Raw genomic sequence first — 18,697 nt, 5'->3', positions numbered from 1 at the left:
GTTCAAAATTTAGATGAGAAGACTCCTTCCAAAGTAGATAAATATGATAATTTATTCTTGCCTGCTGTTTTTACTAACCTTAAAAACAACAGCACTGGCAGGACCTCGAACAGTGCTCATATGCACAAATTCTGCAAAAGGTTTCCAAGTAAGGTGATTCAAAGTCCTCAGTGTTTGATCATAACTGCCTACTGCCAGAAACTGGCTACATGGAGACCATGCAACAGTCTTCACACCTAGCCAACTGTCATAAGCTTGATATTTAAATAAACACCGCCCATCTGGAGAGTAAATAAGAACCTACATCGATAACATTATGAAAAATACAACCCAGACATCATTATAATTGTTTTCGTTCAGATCTTTACAAACTTCTTCCTAACCCAGCATTAAATTCATTGCTGTAAAAAAATATATATATTTAAATCTCCACTTTGAATCTCATTAATGAGATGCACTGAATTATACAGTGATTTTATGCATAATATTATTCTTACATCTCATATTTACATTTTTATCTACTGCATTCAAATTTCAGATAATGTTCATAATAGCACATAGTGAGGTAAAACTATATATAATTTCCATATATTCTTACCTTGTACTCAAGTGGAGAGTCCCAAACAACAATTGCACTATCATTTGGTGACCATTCAAGGTCTGCAAGATCTATAGTGTCAACAGTAAATGTGCCCATGACTTCCCACGTATGACAAGAAAGAAGATTCACATAGTCCTTGCAATCTCGCCGTGTAGCTATAGCTGCAAACTTGCCATCCTGGGTAAATGAAACGCCTTTAGATGCATGTTTAGGCCACTGTATATGTATGCAGGCTGTATTGACAAGAGACCAGACTGTGAGACGCAACTGGAAGTCAGATGTTGTAATAATGTGGCGGCTGTCGGGACTCCATCTTGCATGGGCGATTCCTGCAGGCCCCTCATCTATCTTGCATGTCCATTCAGGTTGTGATAATGACCATGCCTGAACCATTGCTCTCTTATATAGACCACAAAGAATATACTCTGAATCAAGAGCCCACTCAATATTGCTGATCTTATCCATGCATGAATACAACTGTACAACCTGCAACACAAGAGCTTTATGATTTTTAAAAATTACATGAAGATCCTATGTACTTCTGACTCCTGCTTGACAATGTGACCTAAAGACAAATCTGATATCAACAATAAACAGGTAAGATACAATGAGCAGGGAGGAGTGGTTGGTGTATCTCCCGAAAGAATATATCTAAGCTAAGTATAATTTTGAAGGAATATAAGAAAAGAGAAAAGAAATGGAAATTGAAATTATATCTTGTCCACTAACGAACAAAATAGGTAAATGGAAAACTACATGACAGGGAAGCAGATTAACCTATATCACTACAACAAAACAGAAGAGAAGAGAGGCAAAAAAGAGTTGTATCCCTTATGTGTAATGCATAATGTCCAAGTATGTAGGTCCAAGTACTCAATAATGACCAATTTATATTACTTAAAAGAGAAATGAAATCAAATAAGGTGACGACTAACAACTAGTAAGCAGTCATTAATGGCATTCAAGTAACCCAAAAACTGGCATACAATATCCTTAGTTTTCAGATAATTTGTGTCTGGGATGAAGCCAGGGATGTGCCCTCTCAGTTGGGAATCGGGATCCTTGGTGATGACTGTCTTCCATCTCCAGAGTTGGTGATATGTGCTATCTTGCAGCTAAGAGAATCACCGTAATTATTTCCATAGACAATCTCCATCATGAGAAGTCCAACCTACATTATTTTTTTATTGGTAAGCAAAAAAAATAAATTATTAATAGAACAATACAGTACAAAATGGGATGGTATTACCAATCACCTAAAGTTACAAACTGGACTAATTTTGAAAGGTCCTTAGAGATTTGGGCCATTCGCTTTTCAACTGATAACATGTTTAAACCTAAGATTATACAGACTGAAATCTGATTACTAAGAAGCAACATCAAGTATTTCATTAATGGAGCTCTGAGAACCCAATTCTACTAAAATTGACATAATGTTTGCAAGGAATCCTCTCTTGATTTTTGGCATCTCCGCGTTTTTAGGGAAGTCTTAATGAGATTAATATCTATGATTTTCATGCCCATTTTTAGGGAAGTCTTAATGAGATTAACATCTATGATTTTCATGCCCAAAGCCAGACACTATTAAGAGGGGTCAAATATTTGCTTCACATCCAAATCCAACAGAGAAAGCAACTCAAAAATTTTGGTCCCCTATGTCTTTTTGTTTTCTTCTATAACTAATTCCTCCTCTTCCCTGACTCCCTTGAGTTGAATTTTCTACAAGATGAACAGTAGAATACAATTTTCTGATCTGATAATCACTTCTTAATGATTTCCAACCAGTACTTATTCCACTACTATAATTGAATAATTACACTTCAGAAAATCTCAACAGTAAATGCGGCAGAAATAGTAAATATTATAGAAAGAGAGCCATGCACAATAGAGGCAACAAATTTTAACCTGGGAAACTCATCCTTGGGAGAAAACCCAGAAACTTTTCTTTAGGAGAAATTATTCTTCAGCAAGGTTTACAAATTACCCATTTGTCTAGAAATGTGCCAAAAGGCCAAGTCAATTATCAATCAAACCTGGTCAAGCTTATACTAGGCAACCTTGGTCAACTCTGTCAGAAATCACTTCTGAACTCTGCAATCAAACTAGTCAAACTCTGCAGTCAAAATCTCGGTCAACTGCGGCCCAGCGGTCAATGTCCTGCGGCCCTATGGTCAACATTGTACAGTTCTGCAGTCAATTCAAAGGTGAAATAGTTTTGTCAACACCCTTTCAACTCAGTCAACTGATTCTCCACACGTGCGGTGAAGAGAAAGAGAAAAAGATAGATAGTATGATCTCCAAAACTGATTTTCTTCTTGCTCAGACTTGCTTTCTTCGTTAGTTAAGAAATGAGGTATCATATCTTCTATTTATACTTGTTGAATTGGGGTGAAATAACCAAGAGAGACACCCCTTCACAAACTGGGCCGAGTTGTCACTCAAAAATCAATTTTTAATTTAATTTTTCCTAATTCTTCTAGGCCAACTTAGGCATGCAGGAATATCTCCCAGTGCTACACAAAAAATCAACACTCCCTCTTAGTGAGGGAGGTATTCTCCTCGGCTGCAAACTTCTCACTCATTCATAGTTCTCAAGATGGAGCTAACTTAATGAGGGTTGTGACCAGAATCTGGCGGATTGGTAAGCTTTAGAGGAAAGGTGAAGTCTCATGTCTCAGCCACTTTATAAATAGCATTCTCAAAAAACCTTTTTTTTTCTTTTTCCACATTCTATTTTCAGTTTTAGTTACTAGTTTGTTATTTCCATATCTTTTATAGCTAGTAAACCCTTGCCAAAAAAGTGTATAAATTTAGCTTTTAACTAAGAAATAGGTGCAATTGGTTTCCTTGAGTTATTTTGCATATTTTAAACAACTCTGCCTAGGTTTATGTGTGCAGATCTGCAAGTATAGATTGTTGTTCTGAATTTTCACATTGCATATTTCACCCAAAGAGGCACTCTACAAGGCTCAACACACCAAGTAAGTCTTTATTTGTGCATTCTGTATTGTTTATTTCCTGCATTTGAAGCTAAATTTCAAGTTATTTCAGTCCTAAAATTCATTATTTACCCAAAGGGTTTTGACCCTAGGACGTCCAAAAGAAAATTTCCAGCTAGTTGGGAATTTAATCTTAGTGATTATCCAAGGCTTAAAGTTGGCCTTAACCGACCAAACTTTAATCTTTCAACTTTCCCACCCTTAGATTGACATCTGGGAGTGTTCCAACACTTTTGGGTGACTTTTCAAGGGTCTTATTTGCTAATTTCTACATTTTTTGCAGAAATTACAAACCTATCAAAACAAGGCAGCAAGCAAATTTACATAGAAACCCTTCTAATTGTTGATTTTTTAAGTGCAATAGAAACTAGCAGAATATTTCTGAAAAACTGATAATTACTTTTGATGTTGATCTTCTTTTAGATTATTCCAATATATCATTCAGCAATTATACTTCAGAAATTCAACCATACAAGAACAGTAGAACAGTAGAGATCACAATTCACAACGAGAAGACAAGATTTACCCTGGGAAAACCCACTGAGAGGAAAAACCCAGCAACTTTTTCAATAGAGAATTCTTCTCTTCAACAAGAGACACACCTAGACCTATGGTCAAACCTGGTCAACCCCTCTGTTAATTTTAGGGCTACTCTGTTGTAGATAATTTCATTTACGAACTTTTCATCAATTTCACATTACATTTTTCCATATAACATTCACCCCATATCATATCATCATTAGCAATTAAGTAGAGAGAACAATAAACAACAATGCAGCGGAATAGAAAGGAACAACAGAAGAAAAGCATGCATCTAACATTCACCCCATATCATATCATCATTAGCAATTAAGTAGAGAGAACAATAAACAACAATGCAGCGGAATAGAAAGGAACAACAGAAGAAAAGCATGCATCCGTGATTTAGGTCAGAGACCAGGGCAAAACCCCACAAGAGGGAAAACCCAACCAGATTCTTCTTTTATTAGATATTCATCAATTGTTCAGCTGAGATACAAAGTACAATATCATGAGACATCATTATCAATTACATTAGACCACCTAGGGCCAATCCAACAACAGACCATATCATACTGACATAAGAACATAGATACTGTCATACTTCACTGTTACTGTCATAGAGGGTCTGCCATCACTATCATATCATCTTTATCATCCATCACTGTCATGTTCAGTCATACATCACTGTCATGTCAAGTCATACATCATTGCACTGTCATACCAATCATTATCATATGAGCTACCATACATCCCTATCCATATACTGCGAAGTTCACTGCCATACTAGGATTCTGCCATATCAGGGGTTACTGCTATGTCAATGTTACTACAAAGAATACTTTCATATCAAAGGTATTGTCACGTGCCTCCTAGTCACTTCATATAAGTCTGTCCAAGTCACTGTCATATACCTCAAAATCATTGTCAACAAGTTTACGTGTTCACTGTCATATATCTCAAAATAATTGTCATATAAATCATCAAGGTTACTCTGCCATATGAGAATTTCCTTAAACTGCAATCACAAAGAATAACAATACGAACCAAGGAGAATAGATCTGAGCTAAAGAGTAACAATGCAAGCCATGAAAATGGATTTGAGCTACTATGTACTGTCAATCCCCTCAAAGTATACTCGTAAATGATGTGATCCCACTGTCATAAATGTAATGCCACAGTAGTGCAATGTCACTTGTGTATAGATCGATGCCCAATGAGATGACAATGAACTAAATGTGATCCTTATAAATAACGTGAGCCACAGAATATGTGATCTACTAAGAGATGTGGGTCACAGGAATACAGCACGAGCTACAAGATAGGTATGAGCCACAGCATATGGATGCGAGTCATACAAGTCACAACAGAGATGAAAACCATAATAGTGATGTGAGTCATAAAAATTTAGATGTCAGTTACTGAAGTGCAAGCCACAGGAATGGTAATGTGAATCCATAGATTGTAATGCAAGCCACAGGATATAAAATGTGAGCCACTGATCATAGAAACGAGCCATCTAAGGTAAATATATAAACCTCTGGGATACATGTGAGTCATACAGATATACAAGTGAGCCACTGAGTGATGCGGGCTACCTCAAAAGGTAAGTGTGAGCCATAGAAAACATATATGGGTCAGAGATATAATTGAGCCACAGAAAAGAAAACAAATGCAAGCCTCTAAAATGGCGAACCGCTTGAGACAGGGTGCGAGCAACTAATAGAATACAAGCCATAGATGCAAGTGCGAGCTACAGGAAATTTTGCAATCCATAGAAATATCATCAAACCTCAGAAAAACAATAGATATGTGAGTCATTGAGTGTGTATGAAATGAACAATACAATGATCTTAATATATATTCATTCAATGGGTGAAAGCGATCCTTTGATAAAGAAGCCAATTTGTGTGAAGTTTTCCTCGAAATGTAGCGACAAGAATTAATTCTTCTAACTGGATTAATTTATGCAATTTATTTTGTTTATGGCAAAATAACAAATTAGTCACACTGCAATTTCTTCACAATAAAAATGTTGTAGAAATAAAATGTTGGAAACTGAGAAATATAGAGCACACACATAAAAATATGACAGTTATTTTTGGACAGTTGTCCCCATAAAAACCCAATGCAGGAAAACCGGTGCAGCGAATGAGGGTTTTATTATTATGATGCAGCAGCAGAAATCTGAGTACAGTTTGGATGCTTAATCTAGCAATCCAATCTGAGAGAAATACTAGGAAAATATTTGTGATGCCAATACCACAACTGATTCTACTCCGAAATTTGGCCAATCTGGGCTACACAAAATGTCCCTGCGTGAGCCTTTGGGCAAGCTAATTCACACTACCTCTGGTTTGTGGGAAAATCATAAAGGCAGTAAATATTTTCTTGATCTTGATAATTACTTGTGATGTTTCTTATTATTACGATTCTTTATATCTTCTTTCTTTAGTTCATCAAGCAATTACCAAAAGCAGCAGCACATAAAACAATGGACACAAGATGTAGGCACATGCCAGGGCAAAACCCCCCTCGAGGGGAAAACCCAGTCAAAGTAATTCTTCCTTTCAATAGTATTCTTTGAGACTCTTCACCCTAGACCAAGACCAGACCTTCCCTCCACACCAAGTCAGCCTCCAGAAGTTTGACCTCTTCCCAGCAACTTCGACTATGCAACAACTAACAACTTCCGGCAGCAGTCCAACTTGGAAGACTTTGATCTCCCAATACAAAGGACGAAACAGAGAAAGACCACCACCAAAATTTCAATTTTCCTTGTCCCCTTAGACTCACCCAAACTCGCATTCACTTCGGCTTCCCGGCAACAATCTTTCCCAGCAACAAGAGAACTTCACACTTCTGCCCAGCAACAAGAGATTTTCGTACTTCTGCCCAGTAAAGAGAATTCGAACTTGACGAGAAGTGATGCTCCAAATGAATTCGATGTCCTTCCTTTTATAGGCTTTTTGTGGGGTCGAATAGGGTCTTACGCCGACTTGATCTTCCCTTATGCCGACACGGTGTAGATGTTCCATAATTCATATTTGACTCAATACTAAACCTTTTTACATGATTCAAAAGCCCAAGAAGGATCTCTTTTAATATACAATAATTCTATAGACTTGGAATAAATTCTAGAGTTCCTCAATGAGGACTTTGACCTAAAACATGGTGACCCAAGCATGAAACCCATGCTTTAATAAGTCACAATAATAATAATAATAATAATTATTTTCTTTATTCTTTTGAGAAGTACATTACATGATGACTCAGGTACATTATTAAAGACTAAACATAGTTACATTTTCCAACACTCCCTCTTAACTAGGGAGGTATTCATAATGTACATATTCAATGGAAGATCTCAAACTATATGAACCATGAAGAACTTTAGGCACCGCAATGGCATGGACTAGAATCCTGACCAGGGTAATCTATCCAAACAGTCACTCAACAGTTTAGGCACCGCAATGCCATGGACTAGAATCCTGACCAGGGCAATCTATCCAAACAGTCATTCAACAGTTTAGGCACCGAAATGCCATGGACTAGATTCCTAACCAAGGCAATCTATCCAGGTGGGACTAAGATGGACTCAAGCTTTCAGCTATTCTAGGTACCATCAGGCTTACTTGCTAACCATCAACCCAAAATCCAGGTGTGTATCCAAAATAGAGCTCAATGATCAACACCACCTTTCCAAATTCTAGACATCAACATAATGTGTCGGCCAGATGTCCTCTGAGGCAATGCTTCACTCACAAAGCCTCAACACCCCTTGATCCAACAGATCAAGAATAACCAATCTCTCCCAATCAAACTAATTGGTAACCAGCATGCTATCAAATCCTTTGAGAGATTCACCTGTACAAACACAACCCCAATCAATAATATACTTTCACATGTACATAATCAAATACAAACCTCCAGGGTCTTTCAGACAACTTGATGTTGCTTCTCAACTTTTCATAGTAGGACTATCAACCGAATCTTTGACAGAATATTCCTCAATCATATGATTTCCTTCCTACTTCTCATGCAGCAACATATTCTCTGAAATTCATTCTTCAATTAGTACCAAGCTATGCCCTCCCTCTCAACCAGAAATCACCTCTTTATCCGGACTCCCTCTTAATCTTAGGGAGATCTCTCCTATTCATGCTTCCACAGGAAGATCAGCTTCTTCCGCATCGAAGAATCTTTCGTGGGTTCCAACCATTTCACCAAAGTCAACCTCATCATGCTTATCACATCAACGAACATCTTCACCAAGTTGAAGATTGTGTACCTGCACAACTTCAATAGCAAGTACAACCAAATCTATAGAAGCATGATGTTAGCCATATCAAAAACACAGAAGCATTTCAACTTTATTCATATCAAATACCCAGACTTAATTATAAACAAGAGACATATACTCTTCAACATCTTGCTAGGGACTTTGTCATACACCCTAGACTACTTCATAACAACATTCATTCCATCTAGGGCTTCAATGTGACTTCCAAAGGTATGACATACCTTACTTCAACATATAGCAAACCCTAGAAACAATTCAAAACACATATTGATCTACAAAGCATCTAACAACCTTTCAAAATACATATGTTAGACTTCTCACTAGGGATTCATACAAATCCTAGATTTCATACAAAAGAGTCAATCCCAGCTTAGTCATTAACCTGACTAGGTTCCACTAGGGTTAGTTCCAAACTCCTAGATTTTCAATCAACCATCAATCAGTGACTAACATGACCAACTACTACTAGGGTTAGTTGCAAACACTAGATTTCCGTTCAATCATCAATCTTAACCAAAGACTCAAATTTCAACAAATCTCAAATTATCATATAGTCAACATTCATTAGAGATTTCTACTTCAACTAAGGTTCAACCTTAGAATTCATTTTCACAAATTCAACAATCTTACACAGATCTCAAATCATCACATTTCAGAGATTTTACCTTGACTAAGGTTTCACTCCAAAACCCTATAATTCCACAATCTCAACAATCATTAAATACATGGATCTCATATTGTTACATTTCACACTAAATAATGTCACTACTAGGATTTAATTGTTAAACCCTATATTTTTCATTTTCAACAATCATCTAATAGATTTTAGATTGTTATATCACACATACTAGACAATTTTAACTTCACTAGGGTTTAGCTATAACACCCTAGATTTCCAGATATCATCATCCTAGAATCTCAGACAAGGACTTCCATTAAATCCTAAGACTCATGACCATCAATGACTAGGTCAGCACACATATCTAGGAATTCATAACCATACATAAGCATATCATATGTCTAACAACATTAATACATCTTGACCTAGACCAACCTAGGATTTCAACCAAAAGGACATATCTATATATATGCCTAGATTTCATCATCATGCAAATATATTTCATATCATGTGTTAGTCAAACCCAACTTCACAACGATATCAAATAAGAGTTAGACACACAATCATTTTGATTACACTAGGGTTTGATCAAACAAACACACATACCAAGTAAATCAATTCTAAGACAATACAAGGGTCTTGCTCACTCATTCCACCAAACGCTAATGAGTTAGGGTTCTAATGTAGAACATACATTCCACCAAACCCTAATGAGATAGGGATTTTAGACCTCATCATTCAACCCTAACAAGTTAGGATTTCTAGATCACAACAAAATCCCAAACAAGACATCATCAATAAAAATTCAACTAGCATTTCACAATCATCCTAAGCAGATTAGCGTTTTCAAACATTCACAATAGCATAATCTTCAGTTAGGGTTTTCCAGAACCTGTCTAGGGTTCTACATAGTCAATCAAGAATATGAATGGGGTGGGTAGATTTATCAAGAGATGAAACACCCAAACAAGAATCAATAAGATTTAATACAGCTAGTCATATCAAAGTTAGTAATAGATCATCAAATGAATAATCCTTTTAATCAATGTATTCAAAGCATACCTTTGTTTCTTGACTAACCTTGTCTTGAGAGATCCTCCTTCTTGCAGATCTTTTCCCTAACCAAGACAACTGAGGGAGAAAGGTGATTAGTATTTAATATAATCAAAACTAAATGAGTACATGAACTCAAAACTAAAAAGACATGAGATACTTATCTTTGAGAGTTGTTGGGGGCTCCCTCCAAAGCTTGAGGGAAGCCTACAAACTTAAAATAATACAAAAATGTCTTTTCCAAAATATGTTAAAAACCTATAAATTCTAAAATATGTAAAACAAGATATGTAAAGCTTCAAGTAAAGGACTTAATAGTGTAAGTCCCTGATGTCAGGTTCTTCGAGCTTGACTTTATTTGAGTCTCCTTCTTCAGCAAAGTTGGCTTGATCTCTTCCTCTCTTCTTATTCTTTGGATTCTCGGGGCAGTCACTTTTGTAGTGACCCTTTTTACGACATTGATAACACTCTATCTTGAACATGTCAACTTTCTTCCTCGGTCCCTTCGATCTCTTTCCTTTATGATGAGCAACATAAGCATTTGATACGCCTTCAGGATTGGCAACCATTGAGATCCTTAATTCTTCTCGACTACATGCGGTCCATAATTCTTCAAAGGTGGGAGCTACCTTCCAACTGTTGAGACCTGCAGCAAATGCACCCCAAGAGGGTGGCAATCCTAATAGGGCAGTGATCACAAGTTTTTTGTCCAGGACAATCTCATCGATGGCCAAAAGATCATCCCTGAGTCTAGCTATCTTCACAAAGAAGGTTGCCACAGTATCCTCTTTAGTCATCTTTGTAGTCCTCAACTCATTCTTCAAACTTGCTACTTGACCAATGTTCTTAATAGTGAACAGCTTCGACAAGGCTTCATACACCTCTTGAGCATGATCGATGTTGGCTATGAATGGGACAAGATTGTCTTTTATCCCTTCTACCATTAGAGTCAGCCATCAATTCTAAATCCCTGAATTTCGCTTTGTCGACATCACTGGCTTCTTCTGTAGGCTTCTTTACATTTCCTTTTACCAGATCCAACGCCTTGTTCTTCTCGAGGATTAGGTTAGTCCTCTTCTTCCAACATCTGAAGTTAGATGCTCCTTCAAGTTTGTTCTCACCCTTGATTGAGTTAGACATATTCCTTGAATATAATAGACTCTTTCCCTGAGATAGTGCCTATGAATGGATCTGCCTTTTTCTTCTTTCTTCACCAAAGCTCTGATACCATGTTGGAAAATCAAAAAGGTAGTAAAGATTTTCTTGATCTTGATAATTACTTGTGATGTTTCTTATTATTACGATTCTTTATATCTTCTTTCTTTAGTTCATCAAGCAATTACCAAAAGCAGCAACACATAAAACAATGGACAACAGATGTAGGCACATGCCAGGGCAAAACCCCCCTCGAGGGGAAAACCCAATCAAAGTAGTTCATCCTTTCAAATAGTATTCTTTGAGACTCTTCACCCTAGACGAAGACCAGACCTTCCCTCCACACCAAGTCAACGTCCAAAAGTTTGACCTCTTCCCAACGACTTCGACTATGCAGCAACTAACAGCTTCCAGCAGCAGTCCAACTTGGAAGACTTCAATCTCCCAATCCAGAGCACGAAACAGAGAGACCACCACCAAAATTTTGATTTTCCTTATCTCCTTAGACTCACCCAAACTCGCATTCACTTCGACTTCCCGACAATAGACTTTCCAAGCAAAAAGAGAACTTCGCACTTCTGCCCAGCAACAAGAGATTTTCGCACTTCTGCCCAGTAGAGAGAATTCGAACTTGACGAGAAGTGATGCTCCAAATGAATTCGATGTCCTTCCTTTTATAGGATTTCTGTGGGGTCGAATAGGGTCTTAGGCCGACTTGATCTTCCATTAGGCCAACATGGTGTGGAGGTTCCATAATTCATATTTGACTCAATACTAAATGTTTTTACATGATTCAAAAGCCAAGAAGGGTCTCTTTTAATGTATAATAATTCTATAGACTCAGAATAAATCCTAGAAGTCCTCAATGGGGACTTCGACCTAAAACATGGTGACCCAAGCATGAAACCCATGCTTTAATAAGTCACAATAATGATAATAGTAATTATTTTCTTTATTCTTTTGACAAGTACATTACATGATGACTCAAGTACATTATTGAAGACCGAACATAGTTACATTCTCCAACACGGTTTGCCTGTCTTTGGCCCTGGAAGTGTCTCGCTTGGCCTCCTGGAATTTATCTCGGCCTCCATCAAATGAATCGACTCCTCTTCTAGTTGAATTGAACTTTCCTCTGAAGCTCTCTGAGCGGGCCTTGCGCAGCTTCTTGAGGAAAACTCGTCCCTCTCTCAATTGAATCTTTTGTATCTGGAATCCTCCTCCGAAAATCTGCTATTGATCTCCCTCTTGCTCCTGCTTCCTTTTGGCTAGAATTCTTCCGGCTAAATGTTGCGCTCTAGAAAATCGATCTGCCAAGGAAACTCGCTCTTCCTGTGTTTTGCTCCAACCCCATCGACCTCTTATAATCTCTTATTGGTTCACCAACGGCCATGATTATGTCCTCATCAACGGCTAAGATCATTTCTAAGTCAATCCATGTGAGTTTTTAGAGAAATCTCACCTTTCTGGTTAATTAATATTTTCCCTAAGTTAGATTTAGGAAATATTTAATTATTGATTAATTAACTTAATTGAGCCATCTCTCGGTGTTTTCTCCTAAAACTTCTATGGGTTCTAGATTTCTTGTGTTTCTTAGCCTCTCTAAACAAAGTCGAGACTAGAACACTTGTCTGATGCTACCCAATCATCAAAAAATAACACTTCCTCTTAGCGAGGAAGGTGTTCTAGACGATCTCATAACATCCTCCCATACACGTTGTTGATGTCAAACAACTGTGACAACTATCACTGCGCAACTCTAATTCATCTACTACTCTGAGTTGAACCAATCTGCATTTGCTACTGACACTCATTGTACACCCTGTACTACTGCCAACTCTGCACTGCACTGCAACTGATCTCATGTTGTTACTGCTGCTACAACTACTGCAGCTGAGAAATAATCTTTGAATCAATTGTGCCACTGGAGTGGCTCTGCAGTTGTCACCTGAGTCTCTAACTGCTACTAGCCTCTGCACTATCCACTGAGTAATTGTCTGCACTGCAACTGCTTTGCACCCCTCAACATCTGACTACAACTAGAATTGCAGTTGTCCCTCAAGAACTCACTGCGGCATCCTAATCATTGATCCATCTACTAATGAATATTGTGGGCCCCTGTAGAAAGGGTAATAATCCAAGAGGAAATACCTACCTGATGCTGAACACCTATCTGATGCTCACCACCTTTCTGACGCTCTCCTCGAAATATCTTGCCCAACTCTATGCAACTCTGGAGTCTAGAGCTCAATGTCTCCCCACCTCTCTCCTGGAGGTATAGTTACAGGCCTTTGTGGGGCCTTTTTTTTGTTGTAGGCCTCAACGATTAAAAAAAATTACATTTTTTTAATATATTTTTTCTTTTCAAAATCAAATTGTCATCTTGATCCATAAATTCCATTCCTAAATCCAAGTCTAAAAGTCCTCTTGATGAAGCCTAGGAATATGGTACTCATGAAATTCTCAGTTCTAATGTGAAAGTCAAAAGCAATTTTTGTCCCACTATGGTGTGTGGGGGCATAAATAGATTGAATTACCACCTAGCTAGAATAGTGAGTAAAGATGTGGCAATTTGTGATCAATGCCCTCCAAAGTCACAGCCAAATTGCAAGCTAATTTGGATGTCATTCAGGAAATGAATGTTAAGAGAGCAAGAATGAAGTGTGAAGCTGCAGCAGTGGGTGGATCTCAGAGATAGAGTCAACATGTTCCTACAGGTTTTGCCTCATCAAATGTTGTAGGAAATGCATCTCATATAACCTCTCCTTTCTTCCTTCCTCACACTATTCTGGGATCTCAACCAAGCTTGGAAAGTTTTAATGAAAAAAGGAAAGAGGAGGTAGATATGGCAGTGAGGAGGTTTTGGTATCATGATAGCCTCCCATTTAACTATGCAAAGTCACCTTTCTTTCAGCCCATGGTAGATGCAATTGCATGTGCTAGCCCTAGCTACAAAGCACCTTCTTATAATTCACTTAGGGAGAAAGACCTTAATGAGGAGTTTGAATGTGTCAAGGCACAGTTGGACAACATTAAAAACTCATGGAAGACCACTGGGTGCATAATTATGTCAGATGGGTGGACAAATCAGAGGGGTAGAACAATCATCAACTTTATTGTTGCTTGCTCTAAAGGAACCATGTTCCTAAAGTCCATTGATGCATCTTCACATGTAAAGGATGCAAATCTGATTTTTTTACTGTTGTCAGAAGTTGTGGAGGAAGTTGGGGTAAAAAATGTTGTCCAAGTAATCATAGACAATGTTGCAAATATGTGGCAGCAGGAAGAATGTTGACCAAAAAATATCCTACCATTTTTTGGAGACCATGTGCTACCCATTACATAGACCTAATTTTGGAGGCCATCGAGAAGTTGTCATGGGTGCAAGATGTTGTAGAGTGAAAACAAATAACCAAGTACATTTATAACCATGCTTGGGTGTTGTCTTATGAGAGAATTCACAAAGGGTGAACTTAGTTGGCCCGTTGTCACGCGGTTTGCAATTAATTTCCTCTCCCTCCAAAGCCTTTTGCATGAGTACCAAGCTTTGAGACAGATGTTTTGTAGCCAACAATGGTTATTTTGGAAAGTTCGCACAAAACTAGATGCCATGGTTGTGAAGGTGTCTCTCTTCAAAGAGGACTTGTGGGAGAAAGTCACTAAGATTGTTAGCTTAACCGAGCCCCCTGTGAAAGTCTTGAGGATCATGGATGGAGACAAGCCTCCAATGGTCTACATATATGAGAGCATGGACAAGGCTAAAGAGACCATCAAGGCTTTTTATAGGGGAGATTCATCTAAATATCTCCCTATATAGGAAATTATTGATTCCAAGTGGGACAAGCAGCGACATTCATCGTTGCATGCAGCGGGAGCACATCTAAATCCAAGCATATTCTATAATGAGGAGTCTAATATTCAAAAAGATCCTGAGGTGATGAGAGATGTCATAATATGCATTGAGAGGCTATTCCCAAGCCAAGAAATCCAAGACAAAATTAGTTTGCAAATAGACATGTACAAGGAAGCATCTAGCATGTTTGGATTTAGCTCAACCATATAGTTTAGGGACTAGAAAATTCCATGTAAGATTCAATTTTTAAATTCTATAAATTCTTTAAGTTTGGCATTGCAATTTGCAACACTCTAAACTTTTTTGTTGTTTTTTTACAACCAATTGGTGGATAGATTGTGGCACTGAGGCACCAGAATTGCAAGAATTTGCAATCAGAGTTCTAAACCAACCTTGTAGTGCTTTAGGATGTGAGCGCAATTGGTCAATGGTTGAGCACATCCATAGCAAGAAGCATAACAGGTTGGAGCATGAGCAGTTGCAGAAGCTAGACTATATCTATTATAACCTTCAGTTGCTCACTAAACAAATGTGTCCGAAGGATTTAGATCGAACTGTATTAGATGACATTGATCTAGAGTCCAAATGGTTCGTGGATTTTCCTATTGATGATTTGAGTTGGCTTGATGAGGAGACACAGGATCTCTCTGGACTATCATTTTCTCAAATGGAAACTCCAAACACACCTACCTCACAGTTGTTGTTTGAGCCCACTAACGTTGGCACTAGATCTTTGCATCCTCGTGTTGATGCATGAGACATGACATTACACATGGAGACATTTTCTATTTTTGGTTTCCTAATTATGTTATGATTCATGGAGAACTTGCAAGTTGCTACCATATGTGATTTTGTTTATGAAATCAATTTTCAATTTGCTTTTAAAAATTTTGAGTATAAAGCTCAATTGTGTTATGTTTTATGCAAGGTTACTTGGAAGCAGCAGCGGAAGTGGAAACGAGGATCGGGAGCAGAAGGGGAGCGGAAGCGAGAGCGAGGAGCGACATGTTCAAAAGCTCCCGGTTTGGGAGCAAATTGAGAGAGAATTTTTATATAAAATATATCTCTATATATTTTGATGCATATATGTCAACAAAAGCATGTAGAATAATGAATTAGATATAAAAAGTATAAAAACATGGATTACACCATATAACATCAATCATATAGAAGTTATAGTCTTCATCAACCACGTCCACAAGTTACATGTTCTCATTTATATAGCATGTAAGGGTGCACATAACCAAAATAGAATCGAGTGTAATCCATCTCTGAACTGAAAATACATCAACAAATAGGCTCTAGATGGCCTCTAGCATCCAAAAAGATCATGCTATAACAAATAGTTACATATCATCAAAATCATTGCCTATCTTGGGATCTTTGTCATTAATACCACCCTCTAAGAAATTAACATAAGATAGAAAAAATGTAGCATGTCAAGTTAAGATTTTGTTTGAGTGATGGGTACATTTTTTGTAGGGACATGATAGAGGAGTTCGACAATCAATGTCAATAACATGAAGGTATGTAGAGGGCTTGGTGCTCTTGATTAAATATGAGTCCCATACCCTAATACATGACAAAATCCAATGGAAACATTGCAATCCCCCCAATCCTGAAATCTTGAGAAACTGATAAGTCTATTGGATTTTGAGTGAGATCTAAAATTCTACTTTCTCCATTTGAAATCCAATGTGGTTGGAACCACTCTCAAACATCCTAAGTCATTTCATGATAATGTTAAAAATTTAAGTAAAAGGATGAAAATGAAAGATAAAGGAGAATGTCACTTTTACTTTAAGAATTTAACATTACCATGAATTGCATATCAATACTAGGGCCATAAGCTTGAATATTAGGCTGCCCTGCTCAAAAAATCTTGTTTCTTTAAAAAAATTGCATTTGGAACATCTTTGTCAAAAAAACTAGGGAGCGAATTTTTTTTTGCGGAAGCGCGACGGGAGCGAATTTCGGGAGCAATTCAAAGGGGGGGGGGTGCCACTACCCCGCAACCCTGGTTATATGATCATACTTTATGACATGATGTTATGAATTCTTCTATAAACCATGGTTTATAACTTGTACGTGTTGGAAATCCCATTAATTTATCTTTTACGCAAAAAAATGAGATATCCTTTAGTTTTTTTTTTCTATTTGTCGAGTCTTTCTTGAGTCATCCCGAGTCGGCAAGTGATATGTCAGCCGAGTATTTACCAAGTACGAGTCGTGCAACATTGCTATATGCGGCCTGGGGGCCGAACTAAATATATGCCCAGGCCGGAAATTTCAACATTAATATCGTTAAACTATATGCCACCTAGGGGCTGATTTATTTACATTGAATTCCCAATTTTCATGAAGTCACTCACGACGTCACGTATATTAACTCAGTGTTGTTTAATTGGATGGGCGGTGTTGATAGCCCATTAATGACAATAGTAAAAGTAAAGGTTGTGTGTGTGTGTGTGTGTGTGTGTATATACTAATCAAATACAAGAGTATGGTAATGTATGAATGCTTGGGCGTTAACCTTTGCCAAGCTTCATTGTTAAAAACTAAGGCGCACCACTCCATTAAAATTAACACGACAATATCACATAATTTCACATGTCATTACATCTCATACGTACACTGAGTAGATTTGGGGACAAATACATGACAAAAACAAAGGTTTACCCTATGTAATCAAGCTAAAACAAAGTAAGGGCACGACCCAGTAAATTTTTTCGATACACATATGTATCTTTCTGAAAAATATAATCAAAGCATTGTTACTATATCAACATATTCATGAAATTAATATATTCCATTCATATGCGGCCACACACTACAAATATCTCTATCAATTATCCAAAAAATGCAAATAAAGAAGGAAATTAAAAATTCAACATAATTCATACAAGGGTATTTATATGAGAACTCAATGTTCCTAAACAATATCTAGGTCATGTGACTTCTCTGGCTAAGTCGATTTCAGTTGGTGACAAGAGAAGGGCCTCACACTATCTTCCCAACCGTATGCAGTTACGCTATTTTGTCTCGTAACTCGCCACCCCCATGCTAGGTCCAGAGTCTAAGATCTAAAATTCGTCGGGCAATACACCAAATAAACTAAGGGATTGATATCACTTGTCAATGGTTTATCAATAGTCTGGCAAGCACTGGTGGTTTCTCAACCATAGCAAGCACTAGTGTTTCTCAGCCAACTACAAGCACCAAAGTTTCATTGTATGGGTGGTTTCTCAACTGGAGACAAGCACTGGCGGTTTATCAACCAAAGCAAGCACAAGTGGTTTCTTAGTCTCTGCAAGCACCTAATGATGTAATTCAATCTCCCTCAACACCCAATCTAGTAATAACACGTTAAAATTGAATATTTGAGTGGTCACAGTCCAATGCAATGAGTGCTCTCCATGAGCTATTCCCAATGTTGGCTCTTCCACAAAAATTCTCTAAGAATCCAAAATCAAACCCCCAGCCTCCATGTGGCCAACATATTTATGTCATTTAACTACCTCTTCAGGCATGGCCAAGAGGACCTCTTGCCCCCGCGTTGCCTTCCTTTGCAAGTTACCCTTTCGATTCACAAGAA

General features: G+C 37.7%; 1 protein-coding gene across 2 annotated transcripts in view; it reads right to left on the bottom strand.

Moving 5' to 3' along the window:
- LOC149262115 (Transducin/WD40 repeat-like superfamily protein) overlaps window positions 1-18,697 on the bottom strand; it is a 135,702-nt gene that overhangs the window by 29,543 nt on the left and 87,462 nt on the right. For both annotated transcript variants that reach the window (XM_089423372.1, XM_089423364.1), the window contains exons 2-3: window positions 599-1,087; window positions 79-300 (exon numbers count right to left, since the gene is read on the bottom strand). In XM_089423372.1, coding sequence (XP_089279498.1) covers window positions 79-300; window positions 599-1,087 — 711 coding nt within the window. The remainder of the gene's footprint in view (window positions 1-78; window positions 301-598; window positions 1,088-18,697) is intronic.

Source organism: Pinus tabuliformis, chromosome 6 (assembly GCF_031772625.1).
Source record: "Pinus tabuliformis cultivar Carrire ecotype Pingquan chromosome 6, CPIR1, whole genome shotgun sequence".
NCBI lineage: Eukaryota > Viridiplantae > Streptophyta > Pinopsida > Pinales > Pinaceae > Pinus > Pinus tabuliformis.
This window is presented reverse-complemented; position numbering and strand designations above follow the sequence as displayed.